The sequence below is a fragment of the Odontesthes bonariensis genome, chromosome 6, assembly GCF_027942865.1.
Source record: "Odontesthes bonariensis isolate fOdoBon6 chromosome 6, fOdoBon6.hap1, whole genome shotgun sequence".
NCBI lineage: Eukaryota > Metazoa > Chordata > Actinopteri > Atheriniformes > Atherinopsidae > Odontesthes > Odontesthes bonariensis.
The window spans coordinates 33975232-34003029 of NC_134511.1; the positions used below are offsets into that span (position 1 = coordinate 33975232).

Below are 27798 nucleotides of genomic sequence, written 5' to 3' on the forward strand. Positions count from 1 at the left end.
AGCGCGGTTTGAGGATTGTGGTGAAGCTCATCTGCAGAGTGGCTGTGGATGGCAGGGGGAGCCAGGTTTCCACAAGATGCAGCATCAAGTTGAAAAGTGTCAGCCCGACGAATGGCGGAAGTTTAACATTAGAATAAAAAAAAAACGGATAAAACGAAGAGCGCAATTATGGACCAGTGTAAAAAAATGATTCCCACCATGAAACGGCGCACAGCACTTCTATGTCAATTGCCATCCTCTATGGGTAAAGTTTACTTTAAATGTACTTTAATGATCTTAAGTAGAAATAAGCAGTTTCTGTAACCCCCCCTCGAATCTTGAGCAGTCTCCAATAGTTTAGAAAACAGAATAATAGCAGCATAAAAAGCTGCGCAACTTGGTCCATTTAACTAGACAAACTTGTGGGTTTACTGCTTAGTTAGCAACTATAACAATTCTCAACTTGTTTTTTATGTTGTAACATCAGACCGGAAGTTGTCCGTGTATTGCCTCCGGCTTGCCTTTGGTAGGCCTACGGAGAATGTGAATACTCTCAGATTTAAGAGGGGGAGGTTTGGAGCTACTCGGACTCTCGTTGTGGAACAGCGTTTCTCCGCCTGGAATGGTCCAAAAAATACTTTCCAAGTTTGATTCAAATACCTCTTTTTTTTTTAGTACTACTACAATAGCGAGCGTCATTTCTCTCTCCGGGTGTTTTGTTGGAATGAGTTGAGCAACTTCGGGATACAGTTTCCAAAAGAGAGGACCCAAGATTTCATCGCGTGCGAGACGTGTTGGGATAAAGGGATTACCAAAAAACCAGCGCACAGCTCGCTGCGTTTCATCGGACCTGATTAGCTAGGTAAGATAAAAGAAAGTGCTGAAGCCCAAGTTAAAAATGATAAAGACCTGACAAAGGAAAGATTCTTTTAGTGTGTTTTTATTTTTTTTATCATTTCTGCTGTTCACTTTGTCTCTTTCTCTGATTGGGGCGACGCTATTTGCGCTGAAGTAGAAGTGGTAGAAATCTGCGCAAACCTGTTCGCTAAACCTTGGTAGCGAGACAACTTAGTTAACGGCCCACGCATTAAAGTCTGGATATATAGCTCTGGAAGTTTTCCTGCACCTAATCTCAGCTCGGGGCTCCTTCCTTATCTGGCCGTTTCACAGCTCCCCGCCAGGAAGGTCAGCTGGTCGTTTTATACCTTCACTCTTTTGATTTGGCTTCATTTGACTGTTTGTTGATCTGTTAAAGGGCTTTAGCCACTGTTTGCCATGGTGGTGAGTTGATGTTATTGAGGGACTTCATTTGTTTCAAAGAGACTGAATAAAGAAATGCAGCCCTTAAATTGGCAAGCAAATATTTAATTGCATTCTGGCCCTTTTTTCTTCTTCTTCTCCCCCTTCTTGCTCAACGCAATGGAGCTTTCTTGAGAGGGTTTTCATGCGTCGTAACACCAGAGCCTCCCCCATGCTCGGAAATGAAAGGGTACGAGAGCACAAGACTCCAGTGTTGCCTTCAGTCCTGTAAAAACTTGCTTTGCTGTCCTTTCTGCCAGAGCAGGCGCCTTAAATGAGCCCAGCTTTGATAAATACTAACCACGTAAATGAGAGTGCCCAGAAAGCTAATGTTTCCCACTGCACACAAGAAGAGCATGGATGCATGCACTTTTCTGAACTTCTTTGTAGTCTTGTGATGAGTTTAAAGTGGTCCCATGAAATGTGTTGCAGAAGTTATGGTGCCCCCTTTGCTTGTGTCTTAATTCAGTCCCCAGATTCAGACGCCCAGTCAGAAAAAGTCGTTCTCACTCAGAAATGATGTGAAGTTACATCTTTGAATTTCTAAGTGGACGGCTGTGAGCCATCATTTTTTTATTCTTTTTTTTTTTCTACATCTGTCACAAAGAGTGGGCCTGAAGGGACCGGCCTGATGTTATGTAAAGCTCTAAATGTTATGTTATAAAGGCAGAGGGACAAGATGGATGGTTAAGACGAGCTGTAGGTCTGCAAGGGAGTTCACCGGGAGAGAGAAAAAAAGAAGTTTTTCTTCAGCCGTATAATGAGAAGTGGAGAATAGTTCTGCCCTTTAATTTATGAGGCTGCTCCCTTAGCTCCGGGTTGTTGTCACTTGAGCAGCGTACTTGAATAAGTGTGTTATTCCGACGTTCAGTATTTCCTCTACACGTGTGCGAGTTGTGCTTACAGCCACTGGAGTAGTCCAGTTGTTTCCAAGAGGTTGGATTGTTGTGTCTCGGGCTGATGTGAGCACAGCACATTCCCCTCATCTTGGTCAAATCTCAAAGGCGAGCTATGAGCATTGTATGTGGGGGCAGAGTGAAAACTCTCAGGTACCAAGCGGTGCTGAGAAGCACTTTAGGTTTAAGTGCCAAACCAAATGGCAGAGTGTCAGATGGCTTGAAATTGATTGTCTCTACATTTTAGTGTAATCTCGTGACACCTGATCTCCTGCCATGGCATGCTGGTGGTGAGCCGCTGCTTCAGATTGTATTTCTGCAAAGACGGAGAGAAAAAATAAAAACAGAGGTGTCTGTTTTTGTGAAAACAGTAGCCCCGGGGAAATGGGCTGACAACCACTGAACTGCTGCCATGTGCAGATTGGCCTGTTGCTGGCTACAAGTGCAGACTAAACTGGATTGGGGGGGGGGGGGGGGTTACAGAATTTGGGAGCTGAGGAATTTTATGCATGGATGGCAGTGAACAGTAATTATGGTGAGGGCCATGTTATGGGTTAGGCTGGTAACCTTTGTCTTCGTATAATGAGAGGAGCTAAATGTCTCACGCATGTTCTAATCAGTTTAGTCTAACCCCTTTTTAGATTGGCAGGTTTTCAGGGAAACGCTTTTATTTCTGTAGACCACAAGCGGGACTTCACCAAATATTTAGTCGTGCACCACTTTTTTTTTCTTAAAGCAGTAACAACAAACTGCATTTTTCCAGCTACAGTGTTTATTTTCAGACTGTTAATGAGCTAATGACCGTTCTGCATCAACCAGGAAAGTTGAGCTCCAAAAGAAGAAAGGAAAAGCTCTATTTTCCGGCCCTATTTTTAGTTGGATTCTTTCACTGCTGGATGGTTTAGACTTGCTTTGTCAACTCGCAGTGAAATATCGTTGGATATGAATGAGGTGCTTCCACACCTCAACCACACCTCTTTAACACTGTCAGCAGTGCAGAACTGTGCTTTTTGACTGAGGTGTTTGTCATTTTTTTTGTTCCTGCAGTCGGTACTATGCTGTCTGTGGTTACGTTTAAAATGCCGACAACAGAAATGATTTGCTGAAACGTGTTTTCTTTTCTCATAGTCAAATTTAGTGTTTTCTTGAAACTGAATTATTCTAATGTAAGTGAAACACATGAATATGATAGCTAAAGCTTTAGAGTCTTGTGCAATATTTCTGATAGCAGGATATCAGATGCTGTAACCAAAACAAATATTGATTTTATTCTGGATTAGGAACCTCATATTTCCCATGGTGTGTTTTACTGTTAAAGGTGGGGTAGGGGATCTTTTTCTGGAACATTTTTTTACATATTGCTTGAAATACTCTTCACAACCCCATTGCAACCAATTAATTAAAAGTTTTGACACAAATATGAAAAGTTTTAGTGGCCTCTAGAACGTACAATCTAGGAAAAACACTATCCAATCATACTGAACGGACCGTTCACAATGATTGGATTCTGATGCCGTCTATCAAACTGCAATCTGCTCCTCCCTCCCCCTCCTTCCCCCTGTGCACGTACCCTGCTCCGTGAACGAATTACGCGTCCAGAAGCTTGGCAGGAAGCTAAACTAGAGCCAGCTTGGCTAGCACCTAGCATTATTAAACGTATAGTTATCATATACTAAATACTAAATACGGCAACGATCGATGCTTGCTGTCAGAACAGCGCTCGTGCACCTTCGTGCTCGTGCACGTTCATGTACTCTAGAGGCGTGCCTTCGGGGGGAAAGTGAAGAAAAGGGTTGGGACTTTTTACCTGTGTATTTTCAAAATGCAGCTTCGCTGGACTCAAAATCCAGGATCTCCTACCCTACCTTTAAGTAATAAAGTAAAGATGGTTAGGGAAGTGCTTGAACGTGATAAAACAATATCATCCAGGAGTGTGCCAGTGTGTTGGCCTCGGTTCACGACTCCTCCTTACCACAAGGAGAGTATGCCCTCGAAGATGACAGTTAGACTCACCCACTGTGTGCTTAACTCATACTCCCCGGGGCGTGGAGTATAACAAAACGTCCCGTCTTACTTTAAAGAAGCTACTTCCTCCTCTTTCAACTATTGATGGTTGTTTTAGTGAGGAGGGCCCGGGGAGCAGCGACGGGCTACTCTTTGCGGTTCCTTCTGTCTGGCAGCAGGACCACTTTCTTGGAGGCTTCCCAAACACTGACTCACAGCTTACAGAGCAGAGATGACCAAGCTTCTTTATCCCCCCCCCCCCCTTCTCAGCCCTCCCCCTGACCCAGCTCAGCTGCTGGAACACTGGACCATTCTTGGAAAGTGAAATTGAATTGGTTTTGAGGAGAACACAATGACTGTTTCAGAGGGGAACATTAATAAAAGCTAAACCTCTTAAAGGAAAGCACGGCCTCGTCTGTCGGGGTTTATGTGAACATTTCAACCAAGGTGGTCTCTCTTTAAATCAGAAATGACCCGGTGGTTGTAGTTGTTGTTTCACAGAATTGGCTACTTTAAAAAAAAAAAAACTATTTATTTATTGATGAGGGCTCTAAAGTAAGCCTTGAATTTCTGTGAAATGTCTTGTCACCTTATGGGAGCAAATGCTTGCGGGGGTTGGGACTGGGAGTGGGAGTGGGTGGGGGTCATATCGAGTTTAGGAACTAAAACCAACTGCTAGGTGATAGATCTCTGTTTGGAAATGATGGCCTCTCTACACGAGTTTCGTACAACAAGGTTTTTTATTTATTTACTTTTTCTGTAACAAATTCTTCAATTGGGAGAAGAAGAATGTTTCAGTTATGGTCAAGCGTTAATCTCTGTGGCCAGATGCTGCTTAGGGTGATTATTCAAGCAGATGTGCACGTAAGAGTCACCCACTCCTCAACTCGGAAGGCACTGTAGATCCTTACATGCTTCTTCTACTTCGCCCACTGTCAGGCTTTGAGTATGGGCACAGTCTCCCAAGTTCTGATTGAAATAGTTGCGTTAAAGTTTTGAACATTTTATTCCCAGCTTGAGCTAGATGCGTCTAACTAAGTTATCTGCCCCAGTCTGGTGAGCCTCACTTTCTTATCAATGTTTTGTAGGCCTAAATGCTGAAGAACCTGACTTGACCCTTACAGACAAACAGAATATTCTCTTCCTTTTGGTCGGGTGTGAAAATGCCTGTTAACAAAAATAACGTGTTGATTTTGCTGTTGTATTTGGAGCTTAAACCGAGCTTTAGTCTTGCGTGTTAAACTGAGCTTTAGTTTCCTTCAGCATGATCAAAGCAGACCATTCTTTTGAGATCATTTGACTTGCTTCTCATTGGTTCATGCTTTCTTTCTTTTTAGTGGTGCACTGTGAATGACGCTCGGCTGATGTCCCAAGGATCTGAATGGAGTTCCAGTCGCGTAAAAGCCAGCGGTTGTAGCTCCGTCAGCAGGATGCTGATGAGGCCAAGTTTACTTCTGTTTCTGTCTTTCTTCGCCTTGTTTTTAAGGACCCAATGCCGGCCTGCTAACAATGATGAAGGTAAGATCGCTTCGTAACTCGCAGCTGCTTAGTCTTGATTTGTACGTTATTTTATATTCTTTTTCCAGTTCTGGTTTCAGTTTTGTACGGTAACATGTAAAGTTTGAGCTTTTAAACCCATTCAGACGGACTTATCTTGACTCTTCCCTTGAAAAGATGTCAATTGATAAGGAACGCTTTGTTCTTTGTACAGGAATGTAATCCTTACATACTCCAGGCTTTGGTGAAGTCTCTGCTTTGTAGCGTCAGTGCTCACTCACCACCCCCATTTGCTTGAGTCACTTCTAGCACAATTGTGTTTCGTACTACAAGTTGCACTTTTTTCTGTTTTTCCCACATCTGGGCAGAGCTTGTTGACCATAAGACTTTCCATACAGAATTCAGACGTGCCTGGCTGTTACACAAGTTTAGCCCAGAAAAGGGGAAACAGGCACTGAAATCAAATCCTTAAAAATGTGTTTCTTGGATACTGTCCAGCAGTGTAATAGCTGGCTGGGCTTGTGGGTAGATGGGTTTGGATGTTTACATTCTGCACTCGGAAGTGGAGAACAGCTAAGGAATATGATAAAGTTCAGCATTATAATTGAAGTAATTAAGCAAAAGGGTCTCTCTTGGGCTCTGAGCCCTAAAATAAACTTGGTGTGGCTGTGTTTAAGTCAGCAGTGGGAAAGGGAGGAGAAAATGAATCCCATCTGTAGCCTGGGGGCAGCTCTACTACCTAGCAACCCCTGCTTCTCTCCTCCTTTGTAATGAAAAGGTATTTGTTGTCACTGAAAGAGGAGTTAACTGCCAGGGAACTATAAATTAACCCGTTTTTGAAAAAAGATGCTGCTTTAAACCCTTCCTTATCCTCAAGGATAAGCTTTCTGAGGAGAGTGTTTGTCTTCTTACGTGAGCTATAAATTTCCACTGGGGTGGGGAAAGTCTGATGCATTCGCACTCCACCCAGTTCTTGATCACCAAATGGCCAGGTACTATCTGTGTGTCTCTGTGCTTTTTCTGCTGCTCCCCCACTGACATTTTGCTTGGGAATGCTTCACTTTCCCCCGCCTCCCTGCTGGGTGACGGATGGCTTCAGCTGTCGACAAACAATCGCAGCAGAGGCATTTAGTTGCAATCCTTTTGTCTCGGGTGGAGAAACAAAATGGTTATATGGAAATGCTTTTGTTTCATGCGTGCTTCATTGCTTGTCTCGGGGATTTTTTTTGTTGTGCGATGCTCACATAAGAAAAGAATAACTCCTTGAACAAATTCAGTTCATTGAATTTCCTCAGGGCTCACGCTGACAGACATTCAAATGACTCTAAAGCTTTAAACCTTTCCCAATACTAAGACTTGGCTGATTTAGTCCTCAAGTTCCTATTTATGTTTCATATCTATCTAACCAGGTTATTTGTGTTTTCTTTTTCTTGGTAGAAATGTTTTACTTGATTGCAGCAGGAGAGCTGCTGAGCCTTTTAGGTGCTGTTTACACATACCCGGGAATTTTGAAAAACGCATATTTTCTAACCTTCGTTTTTAAAAAAAACTTGGTGCACACAGCCCCGTTTTAAAAAAAAAAAAAACACGTCTACATTGACCGCATTAATACGCTATCAGGAGCTATTAAATTACGCCAAGCCTGACGGTGGCAGTGTTAGAACAATGAGAATTCCACACAAGCCAATCAGAAGCCTAATAGAGAACCGCTGACAGGAAGAACTTCCGGATCCTTTTCTGTAATTTTCAAAATCACACAAGCGAGTATAGCCACAGCCCTTTTACAGACTCTCTGGTATAGCTCTCAACAACAGAAATGCTGCTAGTACCTCCATGCTTGCCAGATAAACAATGAATGGCGTTATCACGCTAGCATCCTGCCAATATGGCGGATAGGGGCGGGGCTCTGTACTATGACGACAACTCCGCATTCCATTCTGAAAACTCCGTTTTCGTCTCTTTCAACCAGTTTATACACAAACGCTAAACGGAGTTTTTAAAAAATCTCCACTTTTGCCGGAGTTTTTTTTTAGCATCGTTTTCGGAGGAAAAAACTCCGTTTGTGTATAAACGAAAGGCACAAACTAAGGGAAAGGTCTTCGTTTTTCAAAATACCCGGGTATGTGTAAACAGCACCTTAGAGGAGGGCTTTTAAAATGTAGGGTGCTCACAGTGCTGAGTGCGACTTATTTCAGACCCAGATGAGCAAGGCTCCGCTTCTTCTGGTGTAAGAGATAAGTGGCATTTTCATGTGAACACAATCGGTCTTCTTAAAGAGTTCTTCCCAGTGAAACACCAGGACAACGTGAAATGATTAGATCCTGAAAGCAATAAATATTTTCTCTTTTAGTAATAAAATATATTATTTTCTATCAGCTTCTTCATCTGAAAAAATCATGACGTCCAGATAATGATAATGGCTTTTCTAAAAAAATTTAAACGCATTTATAGCTTTTAAATTCATAATCTCAGAGGAAGTCACAGCTAAAAGTTGCCTCCTTACTTCCTGATATGGGCAAGAAAATGATCTTTTTTTTTTTTTTTTTAAAGATTGAGGTTTAGGAATTGATGCAGAAGATGTTTTTTCTTTAGATTATTTCAGTGGTAAAAAGTGGTTTTTCAAAAGAACCAGAATTTAAACATGAAAAGAAAGGAAAAAAAAACTGTTCAACAAGTGACCAAAAATCTTTTAAAAGCTTGAGAAGTTTGATGCTTTCAGCAGGATTAAATTGACATTTCACTGTAAACTTAATAAACACATAGAAACAATACAGCCATCCAGGAAAAAAGATGAGGCCAACGGTGCATATGTTAAGAGATTAATGTATTTATCATGTATTTGTAATGCGTCTCCACAAAAATCCAACCCGTGAAGCTGACTTTTCACTCTCAGGAAGAAACCTAAAGTGGAGATAATGGTAACAGAACAATGTGGTCTTGGTTTTATTATGTTTGTCTATTAAATACAAATGCTAAGGCTAAATGCAGCAGAGCTGATTTGAATAACACAGCCCCCCTTGTTGTTACCAAGTGCTAATCAGTGCTGATTGTCGGTGGCTCGTTTAAGAATGAAAGGGCGCCCCACTGGAGAGCTTTACGGACGGGCACGCTGTCTTTTTGTTTTTTGGTGCTTGTGTAATATGCATGGTTTTCGTTTTCTTTTGCTTCCTTCCTTCCTTCCACTGCTGCATTTTATCAATCCCCTCTGCACATCAACCATCGCTTGGCTTCACCTTGATGTGGTCAAATCTGCAAAGGAAACTTGCCATAATCGTTTTCTCCGCATGCCGCCGCGGAGCCTCGACTTGCTCGGCTTTCCTGCATTCAACCATCACTGAAGCGAGAGCAGGAAATCCCACAAGTCATTCACACCGCGTATTGCTTCCTATGTTTTAGCCAGAGAAAGTTCCATAGACTGGCGCCAACCCCTCATTTTACTTGGTCTTGCGTTTACAGATTAGTTACCCCCTCCCCTCTTGTTTTAAAGTATCACTGTTGTTCTACATCAAACTTCCTGCCATGGTTTTTAGAATTAGGCTGATTATAAATGGTGTCAGTCAATTTTCAGAGATGGTTGACTGAAGCCATGTCGGAGCATTCCAGGTGGGTTGTTTCCTGAAACTGGTCCTTAATCCGTTTTAATCTGATCGTGGTAGCAGGAAGATTAATGCAGATGAAGCCTACTTGATTCAAGTAAAGTATGAAATCTTTACACTTGAGTTCGTAGTGTGTGTGTGATACGAGTGTGTAGCTTTTTGGAAAAATGGTGCGTCGACACTGAGTTAGCTGGAAAGACTTTAGCTTTAGCCTTTCGTTGAGCAGGACAGGATTGATTTTTCTGAATTGTGTTATTCTTTTGCTCCAGTTTCAAGAGGGCTGTCACAGAAGCACAAATGGTCTTCCTGTCCGTGGCTTTAAATAAAACAACAAGTAGATTTTACAGTTTTATGGGTGTTTTTATGATGTCTGGACCCAGATTAACAGCTGGGATGTTGACACTGTCTTATCAGGGACATCTCCATTTAGCGGATGGACAGAAACCTACTGGACAAACCCTACTCAATGCATACACACTCTGTGTTCAAGGCAATTTCCAGGTTGCATTGCTATGGCCCATCATGTTATAGTATGTCTACACTTACCATTCTAAGGCTTAATTTAAAACATTTAAAAAGTTTTACAAATTAAAACTACTAAACCTCCCATTTTCTATCCTCTAACTATGAAATGAAAAGTTAAAGGCTTTTATTTAGAATATTTAACTTTGCATTCACGATCATGAAAAGAAGAACTACCATTCAAGGAGTACCTTCAACTTTCTGTTCATAATTAAATTCAAATGACAGATTTGTGGATTTGAATTGTCTGCTGGTTAACATGGTATTGGTGGGTTGCAATGAAAGCACAATAGAAATGGGGAAAAAAGAGGAACGTTGGCTGTGGATTTGGGCGCTCTGAGAGCTCGGTAGTAGTGGTGGTGAAAAGAAGAACTCGCCGAACAGAAGGGTGATGGGCTGTCACTGTTACAGATGGCATCTCTGTGGCGTAAAACTGGCAGGTCTAGCCAAATGATACGCATTCGTGTTGCTTTTATCAGGCGGTATCCAGTGAAGGAATGATTTTTATGTGCAGGTCTCCCTGTTCTTTTTCTTTCTTTTTTTTTTTTTTTATGCTGAGAGGCAGTTTTGTTATCAGTCAGCTGAACACTCCAGGAATAAGAATGGATGTGTTCACGTCATTATGTAATCTCAAGAGAGACCTCTAAAACAATATCCTGGTATGCTAACGTGACGGAAATGTGGCTCACGTGAGAAATCGGTTTCCAGGTTTAAACAGCTTAATGCAGATGGGGTCTAAATGCCTCTTCTGCTTTCCCCACTTTGGTTTTGTTTTTGAGGAGAAAGTTGATCCTACCCCCTGGCCCCTTTTCCTGCTGGGATTAAGGGCCTGTCAGACACATGTGATCCAGGAAATACCTTTACTAGGCCCAAGTGGGGTCACCATAGCAACTGGCACTAGAACCTGCCACTGCAGGGCCCGCTCTTAGTCGCTCCTATGCACATGCTCACTGGCTTGCTCGCCTTGCTCTCTCTTCCTCTGTATTGTTTGAAGTTCTTTGTTGTCTTGGTGGGAGGGATTAGTCAGGTTTGCGGATGTTGTCCCGAGGTTGTTCTGTATAGATGTGCTTCCTGTTGTCAGGGGAAAGTATGTTTAAACCAAAAAAAAAATCCACTTTGCTCTGAAAATGGTTTTCGTAATCTCATGTTGAAGGATTGTTCACCACTGCAGTACTTGACTATCTAATTCAATTTTTTGTTATGACTCTAAAAGGGGTTGTGTAGGAAATGGGAAGAGAGGATGAATAAAATGAGATTATACACAACAGTGCTGCCATAGGGGACTTTGGGGAGGCTAAAACAGTAGAGCTGTGCCAATAGTTCCTCCATAGAGGTGCTGGGATTGTTAATTAACAAATCATTCAGTTCAAATTAATTTCATCCACAACTACTTGAACAATGATTCATTATTTGAACATCTTTTCAAACAGCCTCTCAAATTGGAAAATTCTGTTTCTCTATCATTTTAAAATGAGAAACAGAATATACTCTCTAGTGAGTGTTTATGTCCACAGAATTTAGGATCCTTTTTTTTAAATTTTTTTTTATTGCTGCATATCCTCAGAGTGACCTCTCAAAGCAAAAATTTCGAGCAAGTTGGTCAGTGACAATCTTTAGCTTTTGTAACTAGACAAACAACACCGCTGATGGACAACATGTCAGCATAATTGGTTTACCCCTTCCTAGCAGACTATGTAGTCATTTAGAACAGGGGGGCTCAGGTGTCTCTCTTCGTGACACCTCCCCTCTTTTCATTCTTCTAATTGAATTTCACCTTCCTTTCCCAAGTAGCTCCCTGCTCGCCTGAAAATGGGGGCCTTGACTAATTTGCGATGCAATTTAATTCTGGGGAGAGGTTACACAGGCATGGTGGGAGGAAATCAAGGTGGCGCTTTTGTGATGTGTGTGTTTTGGACCACATTTTAAGGCTGAAGTACTTTCTTTAATGAGTTTACCGTAAATATAGCGCCCCATTTTGTGCGAAAGGTTTTAGGCACACTATTCCATCTATTAGTAGTTCTATGGTTTGCTATGGAGTCTGCTTTTCAGTAGGAGCTATCCTCAGGATGGAAACTGAGAAAAGAAGTCTGAGAAGACACAAACCCTCTTTACGCAGTCCTTTCAAAGTGGAACCATTAGTTGTGACTCAGCATTTAGTTTTTTTTATGGTTTGGAGGTGGATTCAGGGGTCAGAGTTCTGAGCCAGCAGCTTAACCAAACTGACATGTGCAAAACACAAACCCTATTGTTACTCGTCTTATGGTTCTGAAAGTGGGAGATTAAAACGTCATCATTGTTGACCATCGGGGCCTATTCGGTAGCCAGTAACCGTGTCCTGCTTTCTTTGCAGCCTCTGCGGAAACGCAGGCAGAGCAGTTCACCCGTTATCGTGGGGATCGTCTGGATTTGAGTTGCTCTGCCAAGGACTCCCTCCATGCTGTAAACTGGACCAAAGACCATGCTCCTGTTGTGGATGGAGAGCACACACGCATCCGCAATGGCCAGCTGGAGATCGAGACTGTAGAGCTGACTGATTCTGGCATGTACGCATGCACCACTTTTGGCAACCACAGTGTCCACTTCAATGTCACAGGTAAATGGATAGAAATGGTAATATTTATACAACCTTTTTTTTTTTTTTAACTAATAATTCCCCCCACCCAGATCCCCCGCAATACAAACGCACGCACTCTGCTTCACCCTTTTCACAACGATGTAAAAAAAATCTACAATAAACAAAGTTATCAGAAACTGTTCATCATGGCTAAAAAGAGGGGAAAAAAATTGCTTTGCTCTCAAATTACAGCACATACTGGTGGTAAACCTATGGCACGCTAGCTTTACCCAAAAGGGTTTGTACTGGACGATGATCTGGTTTGTGTTTTTTTTTTTTTATAGAGACTCCACACAGACGTGATTGACAGCAGCCGTCTTTAGCTTAGCATGCGTGTCTTCTTGGACCACCCTCAGCCTCTAAGCTCACAGTGCCAGAGACGTTGTACCGTGGCCCGGCTGTACTGAGGCACCTTTCTGTTATGTTTTTTCGTGACATTTGGCAATCATTTCTGTGCATTAACTCAGCTTGTAACATATTAATACCAGCTGCCAGTAAAAACAATTAAAATGCTGCGTATCAAGACGATAATTGCATAAGACACTTGATTTCTTATCGTTTCAAAAAGTCTAAAAACTTTTCTAAAATCTTAGCCCATCGCTAGGAGAGGATGCAACAAAGCCAGGTTTCATTCACGCTGAACAGCACAAGATCCGCCTTTTATAAACTCAATGTCACATTTATTAGTTTATTCCAACTTTCTTATGAACAATTGATGGTTAAAAATCCCTTGCTCTTAATTTTGAATGGGGACATATTGCAGTAACACAGTTTGCATATCATTCAGTGAACATACTGACCCTTGTTCTGAGTGCATGAATACATAACAATACTCAAAAAACCCTTTAAAATAAAGCTGATTTGCTCTCCTAAATGTGGGTTTACTGTGTGAATAAGTACTCAGAATATAAAATTGTCCTCCTGTTTACTTTCTGTCCACCAGTTGATACCATGGCCTCATCTGAGGATGATGATGACGAGGAAGAGTCTTCATCTGAGGAAACCAAGTTGTTGGGCAGCCAAAAACTGATGCGTAAGTGGTCTGATCCCTATGTTGTTTTTTTTTTGTTTTTTTTTTAGCAGTGCTACTGGTCATCACTGACTCAGCCCAAGTTAGGTCAGTGATTTAAGAGTTTCGTAATTCAATTATAGGCCTGTCCTGTGCGTGGATCACAGCAGGGTGAATGATTTCACCCTGAATCAGTCCCTGTGGTGACTAATCGTGGTAAACCTTAGATGCCCCCCAATTTGTCTGTAGAGCAATAGAGACACTGTGGTTTTTCTTTCATCAGGTCGCTGCCGTGCACTCTGCCCACAAAGAATCCAGCAGCTTTTAAGCATGCTGACCATGAGTCTGAATTTGGACAACATGACTTAACTGAAACTATTTTGAAGCTACATTTGTTTGATAAAGGAGGGACTTTTGTTTTATTTTTTTTTATTTTTTTTAAATAAAAAGACCTGGTTATTGCCAAGCCATGTGACTAATTGAGAAATCTTCTGGGGTGACGATCTTGATTATATCTGAAAGAAGCTTGATGCTAAGGGTGGAGACTTAGCTCAGTTTTTTTTTTTTTTAACTCAAAATATCAACAGTTCCTGGTTTTCCATTGAAATTTATCTTTACCTTTTTAACAGAATTTTCCCTAAAACGGGCAAAATAACGTGAACATAAGCGTAGGTTTTGCGGTCAGAGTTGCGTAACAAGACGGTGCAAGAAAATGATGTAATTAAAAGAGCACCAGTCAGAAAGCAAAGTGAATAAACCAAAATGATTGAAAGTGTGACAGACAGCACAATGGAAATTGAGGCTTTGGAGCAACTAATGTAATAAATCTCTGCTCTTGGAAGGGTTCTGGTTACAGCCCTGTCTGCACTCGTAAGTCATGTGTTTTGTGTGCATACATATTTGTTTGCTGAACTTTGGCTGAACCCAGTCCCATTGCCACTGGTTGCATTTACTTTTATGTTACCAACATTTTCACCCGATCCCAAGTGTAAAAAAACGTTTAACAATAAAATCCCAGGATTGGTTTTAGTGTGTCCACTCAGCTGATGTTTCTGAACAAATTAATGTATTTTATAATGCGTTTAAAATGTGTTATTTATCTCTGATTTCTTATTTTTCATTCATTTATTTATTTATTTTTTTCCTTTAGCAATGGCCCCACAGTGGGTGCATCCAGAAAAAATGGAGAAAAAGCTTCACGCCGTTCCAGCTAGTAAGACTGTGAAGTTTCGATGCCAGGCCAGTGGCAACCCGACCCCCACTCTGAAATGGTACAAGAACGGCAAAGAGTTCAAGAGAGACCAGCGCATCGGAGGCTTCAAGGTAAATGATGAAAACGTTTTAAGAGTTTGTCACCCAGAGCTGCTTGTTGACATTGCACCACCCCCTATAATTGAATCACTCCCAACTTATTTCCGATGAGTGAAGATGTATCGGTGATCTCATCTGCACATTAGATCACTGCCCCCTCCCCTGGAGTAAGAAAAGCTTTCTGTAAGAGAAAAAGAGAGGCAAGTTTCAGAGTTGACCTTAGTAACAATGCAAGCTGAAACCTTATGCCACAAAAACAAATGTTCTGCCATAGTTTTCCCTCCAGGTGGGCAATCCTAGCCCTCCGTTTGGATGAAGGATAGCACTGGTTGTCCTCTTTCTAGGCGTCGGTCTACTCTGTAATAACATCCCGGCAGTACTAAGTTTACCGTGATACCTGCTGTATTTGTTTCGGTGATGTGATTCTCTTTCTGTCAACATCTGTCCGTTTGTTAACAACCTCTACTTAAACGTGGGAGTATCTGTTGCCCAACTGTTTCAGAAAGGATGGTTAATGGTTGTCAGACCGTCTCTGGATTTACTTAACAGGTGCGGCAGGTGAGGGTTGTGGACCGGATCTGTTATAAAATGTTTTTACGCTCTACTGTGCTGTGGCGTTCTTATAACTCGTATGCCTTTTAGAAGTAGGCCGAGCGCTAATTCCATTAATTTGGTTTTATTGGGCACAGGCTTCCACATGGTTTCAAGTTGTCAAGTCAAATTCTAGGAGTCTGTGGAGGGCTGCATTAGGGGTAGTTTACACAAGTGTGGGATGCATGTTCAGAGTCTAAGAGACAATCTACTCCCTTCACTACATCTGCTCTTCCCATCAAGGTGTTGGCTAATCCAGCCTTGTGTCGTGCTTCCCCCAGTCTTCTTCCTCCCCAGCTGGAACACATTTAGGAGTTTCCTCTCAGCTGCCTGCTGCTCATGTCCGTCCTAAACCCTCCACCTAGCGTAACAGCACAGTTAACCATCTGGCTGCTTTTTTAAAATTTTTTCAGTCAAGGTGCAAAGGTCTGCATCAGCGGCTGGGGACGTCTCTCATCCCTCCCACGCTCTTGCTTTTATGGCGGGGCTTCTATTGTTCATATCGTCAGCACGGCAACGTGCAGGAGGGTTGCAATAATGTAGACCACATGTATATGAAGCCAAGCGTAACACATCTGGCGGCAGGCAGCTGGAATCCCTCATCACTTTTTCAGCTAAATGAGGGAGACTGTATGGCTCAGTCTGTGTATATGCATGTTTGATGTTACCATTGCCTTAGAGGTTAGTTGGCTAATCACACACTGGCAGTCTTGGCAGATTTATGGAAGAAAAATTATAACATGTCTAGGAAAAAAGAGCCAGACATCAGTTGGTGCTCATAAGACAGGTTGGGGCAAATGCATATAAAACGTGTACCCATTTTGATGTGGTCTTTGTTTGGTAGGAAAAGAATCTGCTGTTTAAAACTTTGGTTACTGTCACAGCAGAAGGGGGTAGCGAGCGCATTACAATAAACATCATTCTCCGTGTTAGCGCTGCTGTAAAGTGAACAAAATTAATAGTTATTTCTTAATCGGAGAAAGCAAATGGAGAGTAAATTATTCTATGTGGTCGATTACTGTAGCCTTGTTTATGGTAATCAACAAAGAAAACAACCTGAATCTGTATTATTTTTTTTTCCTTTGGTTTGGAGATCCATAATCCACAATCGCTCTGATCTCTTTCTCACAGAGAAAACTGTCATCTTCATTCTTAATTCCCCCTTCCTTTTAGGTGCGGGACCATGTGTGGACCATCATCATGGAATCTGTAGTACCCTCTGACAAGGGAAACTATACCTGTGTAGTGGAAAACCAATACGGCAGCATTAATCACACCTACCAGCTGGATGTAGTCGGTAAGAGTGAACTTTAATTGCCATAATGGTACGTCTCTTGTCAGAAAATCTAGTATCACGGTGGATCAATTTTATGAAATGTCTCATCAGTTTGCCTGATGACCCAAATATGATGCCTTATTCCTACAGCACAGGAAACGGTCTTTGCGTACACTGAACTCAGTCTGTTGATTATTTTTTTTCTTTTTCTTTTTTTTTCTTCTTCACTATTTTGATGAACTGTGTGTTTACTTGTTCAGTGAGTATTAGAGCCATGGAAAAGGGAGAAGTAATTACTCTCCATGGTCCTGCCCTGTGACTCGCTCTTACACCATTGGTCTTATAAATCACAGGCCCACTTCCTCCATTGCCGTCCTCTGGGCTTTGTCCTGTCTCAGTAGACGTAGAGTCTGATTTGCACAGAGATTGTTTCAGTATGGGAAAAGTACTATTACAAATGCTTACTAAGTACTAAAGCAAGTCTCTGTTACGAAAGCCTGTACAGTTGACATCCTTCCATATACATGGCTTGTAAGTTTACTTTTGAGAGTTATTAGTCTCCAAAATGATGTCTCCTGACGAGATGCTTGGCTTGCTGTTGCATCTATTGCTGCCATCTCTTGATAAGATGACAAGCGACACGTAGCCGGCGAAAGTACTCTAACTTCAAAACTGTTGACATTATATGGTATGATATAAGATAATTCAGTCAGTCGTGTTTGCCATCACCACTGGCTGTTTCCAAAAACAAAGCCTCCGCATGATGGAGTTTTATTTGCCTTGTGTTTGATAATCAGTCAGCCGTGTGTACTTTTCAAATATTGCGCATTTGTTTGTCTTTTAATGAAGCTTCTGCTTCACTGCTCACCAAACATCTAAAGTTAAGTTTCTGTGGCTTTTGGCCATGTTGCAGAGCGCTCTCCCCACAGGCCGATCCTGCAGGCTGGCTTGCCGGCCAATCGTACAGTAGTGGTAGGCAGCGATGTGGAGTTCGAGTGCAAGGTGTTCAGCGACCCTCAGCCTCATATTCAGTGGTTGAAACATATCGAGCTCAACGGGAGCCGTGTTGGACCTGACGGTTTACCATATGTCCGTGTCCTTAAGGTAGGAGCCTGGTCTACTCGGTCCTTTTTCAATTTTCCTGTAATGATTCACATAAAGAAAATAAATATTAATTGCTCCGTACTAAAAATCTATTGTTTAATTGCTATCTTATTTATTTCCCTAAATATCAAGTACATACTGTGAAAGGAGTGTGTGTCTTTTGCCTTTTTAACTCCTGTACACACCCATCAAAGTTTCTGTGTCATCTGCTGTATATGACCTGTTTTTATCTCTAGCATTCAGGGGTCAATAGCTCGGATGCTCAGGTGCTTACCCTCTACAATGTGACTGAGGAGGAGAGCGGAGAGTATATATGTAAAGTGTCCAATTATATAGGGGAGGCCAATCAGTCAGCCTGGCTGACAGTCACCAGATATGATCCCACAGGTAACCACCACGCAGCAGCACAGGGACGGCACATTGGAGGGGCTTCTAGGACCACCTGGAAAAACTAGAGTCTTATAACTGGAGACAACCTCAGCTGTTTCTCTCCTCCCTCCCTCTGTTTCTCCCTCCCTCTCTCCTCAGTGCTCCTGACTGTAAATGACGCTATGGAAAATTCCCAGCAGAACAGTTGAATGTGTTTAATCTCAAATTTTAAGTTGGACCTGCTCTCATTCCTGCCCCCATGCCTTTGCTGTGCCCTCCTAATAAGGGCCTCTCTTGCCATCTTCTATTACTCTCGCTCCCTTACCCATGAAAGTCCATTCCCTCTACATGGCTCACAAACTCGCCCCCCCCCCCCCCCCCCCCCCCCCCACTCTTTTCTGTTGTCATCCTCTGCTTATCTATGTTTCTCATACCTCCTGCTGTTTGTATATCTGGCATAGTGTGAGTGCAAAGTTCTGCTGCGGAGTTTTCCATGCCCATCTCTTGCATGTAGAGATGAGACCGAGGTATTTTACATGGTGATGGTGTGGCCCAGTGAGCAGCTCGGCAGTACAGACTCACCTGAGCATCTTTTCCACTAACAGATACTGGAGGGCTCTTCCTGACAGAGTCCTCTGGGGGACTCTTGGTGTTACATTTTGGGCATATGATGTTGGAATTGAGGAGGAGAACGCTCCTCTGTTCTCTTTCTCTTTCAGAATCCTTTACTCATGGTTCCCTTTTCCTCTTGTTGGGTCTACTTCCTTTGTCATTTTCTAGACCGCTGGCCTTAACACCACGGACAAGGAAATGGAAGTCCTTCAACTGAGAAATGTGTCTTTTGATGACGCTGGGGAGTATACCTGCTTGGCGGGCAATTCTATCGGGTTCTCTCATCACTCTGCATGGTTGACCGTTTTGGAAGGTATCAATGGTTCTGTCTCTCTTACATTTTCATTATTTCCCTTTTTTCAGCCTAAGCCTGGCTGTCCATGTTCACATTTTTCCAGAAAAGGGTCTTCTCTGACTGCTATTTCGGTGAAAAATGCGAGAAGAAGCCAGAGCACGTTCTTACTCGGTACTAAAACCTCCCCTGTCTCTGAGCTCAGCATGGCTCCTGCTCCATCTCAACTCTCTAGATGGGGGAGAGTCCTAGGCATGCTCTGCTGTTTCTTCAATTAAATCAGCAAATGCCAAACAGCCCAAGAGCTGTCCGGGGCCTGGAGTATTTTAAAAGCGAAATATCACCCAGAAGTATATTCAACAGTCTCGGCCAGGTAGAACCTCGTTTTGTAGAGGGGTTGTTTGGCAGCTCTGATCAGATTTCACTTTGAACTGTCTCTTCCATTCTGCTCTTTAAATGATGTTTGCATTTGACTTGGTATTAAGCTGATTTTCTTTGACAAGTGCAACAAATGACATGTATCGCTGATGTCATTTCCTGCTGTGAGCACAGTGGCTGGCTTTGATAATTGGCTCGATGTGTCTCATTCCAGTGGATATTGGAATAGGCATTTCTCCAATTATCAAGCTGCTTGTCCGTCAACCTTTTCATACAAGTGTAAGTCGCTTGTGTTGGTTAGGGGTGTAATGGTGCACTTCAGTTTGGACATTAAGGTTTGGGATGCATTATTCAACATGGTCCTTCTAGGACTTTTTTGTTTGTATGCACTTGCAAAGGGCAACAAACTGGGTCAGTACATTTGCAACTGGAGATTTACCATAAATGTATGTACGAGATGCAGTTAGAAAACGCTGCATTTTTGTCAGCTTCAGAAAAAGTAAATGTAGAGCTATAACAACTTTTCAGAATATATATCCACCACTGAAAAAAGCTGTGTTATTTCAGTTTGTACTGGACAGAAAATCCTTAATGTGAGGGTGCTTTAGCAGCAAGTATGACCATTCATTGAGAATGTTGTTAACTTTCCAACAGACTGGGAGAACAACAGCTGAATGGATTTTTAAATGGCTCTTTTAAGGCTTTTTTTTTTTTTTTTTTTTTTTTTTTTAAATGTCTGCATCTATATGAAAATTTAAGGAAAAGACGTAACTCGGTTAACAGTATCATTTCTGACCTGACACAATTTAAATCCACCAATGGAATAAGTAGTTAAAACAAAAAAAAAAAAAAAAAAAAAAAATTAAGAAGTTATCTCTGAGATCTGGTTTCTTTCTACAAAGCTGCCTCTCAAACCAAATTATGCTCCAGCCATTTTATTTTTTCAGAAATGTGGAATCCACTACACCCCTACTGTTGGTATGAATAAATGTTGGTGTTTTCATTTAGTGGGAGGAAAAAAACAAGATCTGAATTAGCATTTTCTTTTTCAAGTGTATCTAAGCACATAAAAAATGTTACAACAAACATTGTATTACAATTACACAACTTGTTTAACATTGCATTACAAATGAGGTGAGGATTGATATTGTCACTGATACGCTGTGAGACGCTTCTTTAGCTCCATCAGAACAATTTAAATGTCACGTGGACAGCCTGAGCTACAAAAAGTCTGTTTAAAATGTTGATATTCTTCGTAAAAGTCAGACCCTTGGCACTTTAAACTTTGTTATATATCGATCATTCGTGAAAATAAGAACTATCTGAATCACAGGATCGATGAGTTACAATGTTGGGACCAACATGCACCTTTACAGAATTTGGCTGCACTTTGATTTAAAAAAAAAAAAAAAAAAAAAACAACTATTGATCATATCTAAAGAAAAGAAAGTACAATCCTGTGGGTGGTGCATTTCAGTCTCATATGTGCTAAAGGCTCTGGCTTTATCACATGTTTGTGTGTGTGTGCGTGCGTTTCTGGTTTGGCCATTTGTTTTCTGCTGCTGCTGCTTGTTTTGTGTACTTGGTTATGCACAGTTGGTTAATCCATGTCAGCTGACCCCACCCCTCCCTGCCCCCTGTCACCCTGCCCCTCCTCTAGCCATCACGCACTACCCCCCAGCCAGCCACACTTACTTGGAGGTGGTCATCTACTGTGTGGGCTTCTTTTTCATCGCCGTAATGATTGCCATCGTAATTATCGTCAAGATTCGCACCTCCTCGAAGAAGAGTGACTTCAACAGTCAGCTGGCCGTCCACAAGCTGGCTAAAAGCATCCCGCTGCGCAGACAGGTAACAGAAAGTAGATAGGGGGTTTGGAAAACTTTAACTGTGTCACCTTTCCTGTCTGTCCTTTGTTCATATTATTATAAAAGAAAAGCTTTTCTATACATTTTGGCTTCTGATGTGACTCATCTGCAGATTTTGACATAAACTTATGTTGCTGCTATTGTTGCTGTTATTAGCTTTCAGGTTTACTGTAGACCCTGAAGGTCTTACATCAGGTAAGTGTGAGTATTTGAGGAGTGCTAAGAGTCCACAAACCACAGCAGTGTTTACACACAATCTTTCAAAGGAACTCCAGCAAAGCGTGTTTTTATATTTTTCTTCTGAGACACTGGTGGCTAGATAAACTCCTGATATTGGTGTTTGTTCCAGTATGAGAAAAGTAATGTCCCTCTTTCTCACCTCAGGTGTCAGTGGACTCGAGCTCCTCCATCCATTCTGGAGTGATGCTGGTTCGGCCCTCCCGCCTCTCCTCTAGTGGCTCTCCGATGCTGGCAGGAGTGTCCGAGTATGAACTGCCCCAAGATCCCCGCTGGGAGCTTCCCAGGGACAAGTATGTGTCTGATAAAAGCTTCAAACAATGCAATGACAGCTCTAAGGCTGATGGAAATGTATTGGACTGAAATAGCTGCACAAGTCAAAGTTTCTCAGTCTTCCCACAAATAAATTATTTAAAGTGTTTTTATGCTGGTGTGTTTGTGCCAGACGAGTATAAAATGACAGTCTCATCTCTCCTTCACAGACTTGTTCTTGGGAAACCGCTGGGCGAGGGCTGCTTCGGTCAGGTGGTGATGGGGGAGGCACTGGGTCTGGACAAGGAGAAGCCAAACCGTGTGACCAAGGTTGCAGTGAAAATGCTGAAAGGTGATTAAACTTTTCTTTGTAAAAATTGGTATCCCGTAGACTTGATTGGATTGATGCTGGAACTGAGATTTTATTATTTTTTTATTTTTTATTTTTTTTGGAATGAGTGACTTGAATTAATATTAAGTGACTGGCAGGAAGAAAATGGACTATAGAAAAGGGTTTAAAGAAAGCACAAAGCATGTGCTTCCGGGAGAGAAAAAAAAGCTTCAAACTGGAATGAACAAATTCTACCAGACATCTGCTGTTGGATCCGAGCCATTGTGAAAATGAGAGAACCGAGTAAAAGTTTATGAGAACCCTTGAAATCTCACATAAAACATTGTTCATTAAGTGCACAAAAAAGTGCACAAGGGAGTAAAGACGGATGGAAAGTAGCATTTAATGTCTTGTACTGTTCGCGCATTTTACAACGAAACATTCTACAAACTCCAGTCTGCTCCAAAAAAGTTGCAGTGTCGACGTATTTGCTTTTCAGGGACATAAATGTGAACCTTTTTCGGCCCATGCACCAACAGAAATTGGATTTATTTCCCTAATATTAGTCATTCTTCTCCTTTACAGCTGATGCCACAGAGAAAGACCTGTCGGACCTGATTTCAGAGATGGAGATGATGAAGATCATTGGGAAGCACAAGAACATCATTAATTTGCTGGGAGCCTGTACACAGGATGGTAGGATCAGACAGACTGGGGCCTGCTACTGACCTGCTCTGGTCTTCCTCGACCAGCATGCACACAGACACACACACTGTTGTTCATGAGACAAGAGTCTCTACTGTGGGCCTTACTTTGAGGGAAGTGTGGGAAAGCATGCATAAATGATTCTGACACCAGCTTCCGAGCTCACAGCTTGAATCAACCATAGCTGCTGTCATTCCTCTCCAATCACCCGGACTGAAAAAACTAAAGCAAACTAACCTCTAATGACCCCACAGTGCACGTCTCTGTGTTGCCCACATTCTGCGGTACAAAGATCTGTGCTCGCTCCACTTTGTTTGTCAGCTATTCTGACACCTCTGCTTATAAGTGTATTCATAGAACTCCATGGGAAGTGTTTTGCTGTAAATTCAGACTCATCTGAGAATGTTGTCAAAAAGTATAATAATGATATCTTACAGTTTCTGTTTGGTCTAATATTTCTCTCATCATTTTTAGGTCCCCTATATGTGATCGTTGAATATGCATCCAAGGGCAACTTGAGGGAGTACTTGCGAGCTCGTCGCCCACCAGGCATGGAGTATTGCTACAACCCAGACCAGGTTCCTATTGAGAATATGTCCATCAAAGACCTGGTGTCGTGCGCTTACCAAGTGGCTCGAGGCATGGAGTATTTGGCCTCCAAAAAGGTGCAACAAACGGTTCTCTCAGCCTTCTGGGGAAATTGTCCGAATATTTACTTCCTCACGTCACAGTTTAGGCACCCTGTGTTCAGAACAACTTTTGTTTTTTTGTTCAGTGCATTCACAGAGATCTTGCTGCTCGCAATGTTCTGGTAACTGAGGACAATGTGATGAAAATAGCTGACTTCGGCCTGGCCAGAGATATCCACCACATTGATTACTATAAGAAGACCACCAATGTGAGTATTCCTAATTTTCTATTTTCCTTTATCATTGAACACATCTGGAATGTTGAACGGGGGAGGGAAAAAAAAGTGACAAGCATATATTTTTATAACCCACAATAATGGTCTCCATGCAGTGGTTTGAATATGTTTTATTGAGATTATAAATTTGTAGAGTATGATGGATTCAAATATTTGATATTGGATACATATTTGGCTAAAGCATCTTCTGATTGGTCGACTGCGGCTCATGAACGGGCAAAAGCCCTCCCCTCGACTGTCAGGAAGCCACAACGACTCGCAAACTAAAAAGAAACTTTGACAAACGCAACATTTTTGAGGATGTTGCTAAAGCACAGACATTTTAAACCGTTTCGCTTGCCATTTTAGTGTTGGAATAGCCTCGACTTTAGCTTCAGTTTCCCCACAAAGCCATCATCGTACTGGACCTTGTTCATAAAACCGTCGTCCGTTAAGTGTAGAGAACCAAGTCAAACATTTCTCTGACTGTGTTGCTGGCTAGGAAAAACAGACCGCATCCACCGATCCAAGATCATTGGGTCTTTTGGGGCGTTGAAAAGGATCAAGGATCAACTCCAGATAGATCATTTTAATATGGTCTCAGTGGATGATGTGCGTGTTCTAGCCCTTAAGGGCCCTAAAGAGAATACGACCATTTAAGGAAATCTGGGAACTATGACGTCACGGTTGCCGAAAGAAAGTCTTGCGACCAAGATTTCAAGATTGTCGTTTTAACACAGCAGACAAGCCTGAAAATATGTTTTTTATGCAGTGGGGGTTATGTAAGTTTGAGTAGTTTCTTTCAGTCTGCAGTCGCCAGCTGTCTCTCATGTGCTCTCATTTTAGAGAATCAGAGATGATTCTGCGTTTGCTGTTGTTGTTTCCCTCTTACATATAATACAAGTTCATATCAGGAGAGACTCCATTTACCTGTCTAACAGTTTCTGCCAATTTCTGATTGGCTATCTGAAAAGTAGATGTAGATGACTTGACAAAACAAAAAAAAAAAAAAGCTGCTGTTAGGTTTTTATTTCAGACCCTGGAAGAACATGCCTCAGAAGTAGTATTACTATGGTAACTCTCATACCTTTCCCACAGGGTCGTTTACCAGTCAAGTGGATGGCTCCTGAGGCTCTGTTCGACCGGATATACACACACCAAAGTGATGTGTGAGTATTACGTGCCTTTTACTGTGACATAAACATTTAGTTGTGCCAAAGAGATGGACTCTTCTATCTACTTTTGTCTTAAGCTGGTCATTTGGGGTCCTGCTTTGGGAGATTTTCACCCTCGGAGGCTCTCCGTATCCTGGGGTCCCAGTGGAGGAGCTGTTCAAGCTGCTGAAGGAAGGCCACCGCATGGACAAGCCCTCGACGTGCACTCATGAGCTGTAAGGAAGCGCTACACAGAAACGCAGCACGCTCTGCACACTTTGCCGATTTTACTCTTAGAACCTTTAATATCTTCTTTCCATCATTTCCATATTTGGATTTGGAGGATTATTCTATTAAATAGCATCACTTTACGATCTAAGGAGAGAAAAAGTATATGATTAAGTACAGTACAGTTGGTTCAGTACAACCATTTTAAAAAGAAACCTCTTCAAAAGATGAGCCACATATCTTGTGTCTGGTCCAAACAGTTGGCATTAATATTTACTTTACCCATGTAATTGTATATCGGAAACATTCCAGGTGCTTAGCAACATAACAATGTTCCCTGAAACTGTTTGTGTGATGGAGAGTGAAATGAAATGTCCAACGCTGAGCGAGCTCCAGCCGGAACATATTATTCAGTTTTATTTTCTTGTCACCAACTTGTTACTTCTGGATCTCTGTTTTTTAACTTTTACCCAGAAGAGTTGAACATTCATTGGAGAGATTTGATGTTTTAGAGATTAATGCTGAGATAGGAGGATTATTTGGAGACTAATTGCCTTTGGATCTTATTCTCTCTGCAGGTATATGATGATGAGGGACTGCTGGCATGCTGTTCCGTCTCAGAGACCCACATTCAAACAGCTGGTGGAGGACCTGGATCGTTGTCTGGCCATGACATCCAACCAGGTCAGTCTGCCACTACTCAGCAAGAAGTATGCAGCAGATGATCAGATACTTTGTGATGGAAGTTAACTTTTTTTTTTTTTTTTCTTCTTCTCTTGTCCATTGGTGGCTATAGGAGTATTTGGAGCTCTCCGTTCCCCTGGATCAATATTCCCCCAGCTACCCTGACACCCGGAGCTCCACCTGCTCCTCCGGCGAGGACTCGGTTTTCTCCCACGATGCTGGAGCGGAGGAGCCTTGCCTGCCAAAGTTCCCCCCTCACTCCAATGGGGCAGCCATTAAGAAACGCTGATACCTCCGTCTTCAATCAGACAAATGTTGACATTTTCCTCTGCTCCCTGCCTCATGGGGTTGGACTCCTCCCCGCGTTCCCAGAGATTAAGCTAAAAAAGCGCTGGTGCTCTGTGAGAGACGAGCTCGGAGATGCTGTGTAGAAGACGGTGGATCACATGGACTGCAGAGTGCAGCCGGTTCTTGGGGCACTTCTTATTAGCAGGAGTGGCAGTTTGTCACAGCAGACTAACAATTTTCTCTTCACTTTGGGCATTTCAGTGTTGAGTCAGGAGAATCTATAGGACTGACCCCCAACTGTGTCAGATTATGTCAATTTTCATTTTGTCTGTCCCTCCATTGTCATTTCATCAGTAGTGGGAGACATAATTCTACTTTTTGGACCAAATCCAGAGAAAACACTAACAGGAGATGCGCAGCATTGTCGTCTACTGCATTATTCACTCTCTTCTTGTAAATACAGTTAGAAAATTATAAATATGAATATATATTTACATTGTACTCTTATTTTTATTACCGTAATTGATTTATTGTCTTTTGTACAAGGATGCTATTGTTTGATCTATTTTCTAATACACCGTAGGGGCAGTTATTACATGAGGGTATCGAGAGAATTACATGGCCAGTTTTTTCACTGCATCACAGCTTTGGTTCTCCAGAATTTACTGCATAGACATAAATGGAAAATATATATATATGGGTTTATATTTTTTTAACTGTAAATGCATTTCAAGAAACAACCTTGCAATACAGCATAACTCATTGTTTGGGGGTTCTCTCCCGCAGAAGATGGGTTACTTAAAATGTTCGTTTGTCTGTGTACGACTATGTATGCAGTGTACGCATGTGGAAACTTGTCTGTTCATTTAACCTCATGGATGGTCACAACTGTAAATATTCCTAGTCTTAATGTCATGCTTGTTAAAATTCAGAGTAATCTGCCTCACTCAACATCATGCACTTCCACTGTGCGTGACTTTCATGTGATGAACTTATCCTCTACTGTAAATGCTTTGACAGAGAGTTACACTCGCTGCCATAGAACTTCTGACAAAGGGTGGCAGAACACGTATGTCATCATAAAAAGGATTACATTAAATAAAATGTTATTGATAAACAAGCAAGCTGAGCTTCCAGAGTTTGAACTCAACTCCATAAACCAGTTAATAAATACAAAGAGTTTCATGTTTGTGATTGTAAATTATGTTTAAAGAGATGGAAGGATGGCCACTTAAATCCCCCAACCCTTTAACATGGGTTGCTGGGGTTTGATTAGACATGATAATGTGCTGCTGACATCAGAGGTGCTAAGAGCTACAGGCGGCAGCAAACATGTAATTTATGACTGCGACTAGCTTGGCAAGTGCTGCCGCTACACTCCAATCCATCAGCTGCACCAACCTTGATTCCCATCTTCAGCTTTGGCTTGCTGCCATTGGCTGATGCATCACCTGTATTGCAGTCACCACGCAACAGGCTAAAATCAGCTGCACGGCGAAACACACTCTTGACCCTTTTTAAATGCCTCTCCTTAGAACATGGGTCAGTGCAGTTGCACTTCACATGTTGTATTACAGTAAAGATGGTAAGCTTTTTACTTGCTAATGGATAACGGGTTACTTTAATACCGACATTAATTTACACCGCTGGGATTTGTCAGTTTAAAACCAAAATACCGTGTGCTCAATGGGTCATGCCACGAGTTTAGAAGTCTGGCTCGACGTGAATAGCAGCCCTCAGATTTCCACACGCACTTCCAAGATTTAGAATGATACAGGTGATGTCATTGTTTTTGAGT

The 27798-nt window shown here is 42.0% G+C and overlaps 1 protein-coding gene across 4 annotated transcripts; it reads left to right on the plus strand.

Annotated features, from left to right (window-relative positions):
• The first annotated feature begins 521 nt into the window (after positions 1 to 521).
• On the plus strand, positions 522 to 27798 carry fgfr1a (fibroblast growth factor receptor 1a). 4 transcript variants are annotated; one of them, XM_075468444.1, is made up of 18 exons: positions 522 to 841; positions 5516 to 5696; positions 12144 to 12386; positions 13351 to 13440; positions 14567 to 14739; positions 16492 to 16615; positions 17508 to 17698; positions 17935 to 18085; positions 21010 to 21206; positions 21602 to 21747; positions 21937 to 22058; positions 22623 to 22733; positions 23217 to 23407; positions 23518 to 23640; positions 24745 to 24815; positions 24899 to 25036; positions 25607 to 25712; positions 25825 to 27798. In XM_075468444.1, the coding sequence occupies exons 2-18, from the start codon at positions 5543 to 5545 to the stop codon at positions 25999 to 26001; spliced, it is 2508 nt and encodes an 835-aa protein (XP_075324559.1). In that variant the 5' UTR covers positions 522 to 841; positions 5516 to 5542; the 3' UTR covers positions 26002 to 27798. The 4 variants fall into 4 exon arrangements, with proteins under 4 accessions (XP_075324559.1, XP_075324561.1, XP_075324560.1 ...); XM_075468446.1 differs by having other exon boundaries at positions 21010 to 21200; XM_075468445.1 differs by lacking the exon at positions 17935 to 18085 and adding an exon at positions 18848 to 18992.

Excerpts from the sequence above, each read along its gene's own strand:
- fgfr1a (XM_075468444.1), top strand. The coding sequence starts at position 5,543 with ATGTCCCAAGGATCTGAATGGAGTTCCAGTCGCGTAAAAGCCAGCGGT. Across the intron at positions 12,387-13,350 it reads TGTCCACTTCAATGTCACAG|TTGATACCATGGCCTCATCT; the intron begins GTAAATGGATAG and ends TCTGTCCACCAG. Across the intron at positions 16,616-17,507 it reads CTACCAGCTGGATGTAGTCG|AGCGCTCTCCCCACAGGCCG; the intron begins GTAAGAGTGAAC and ends GCCATGTTGCAG.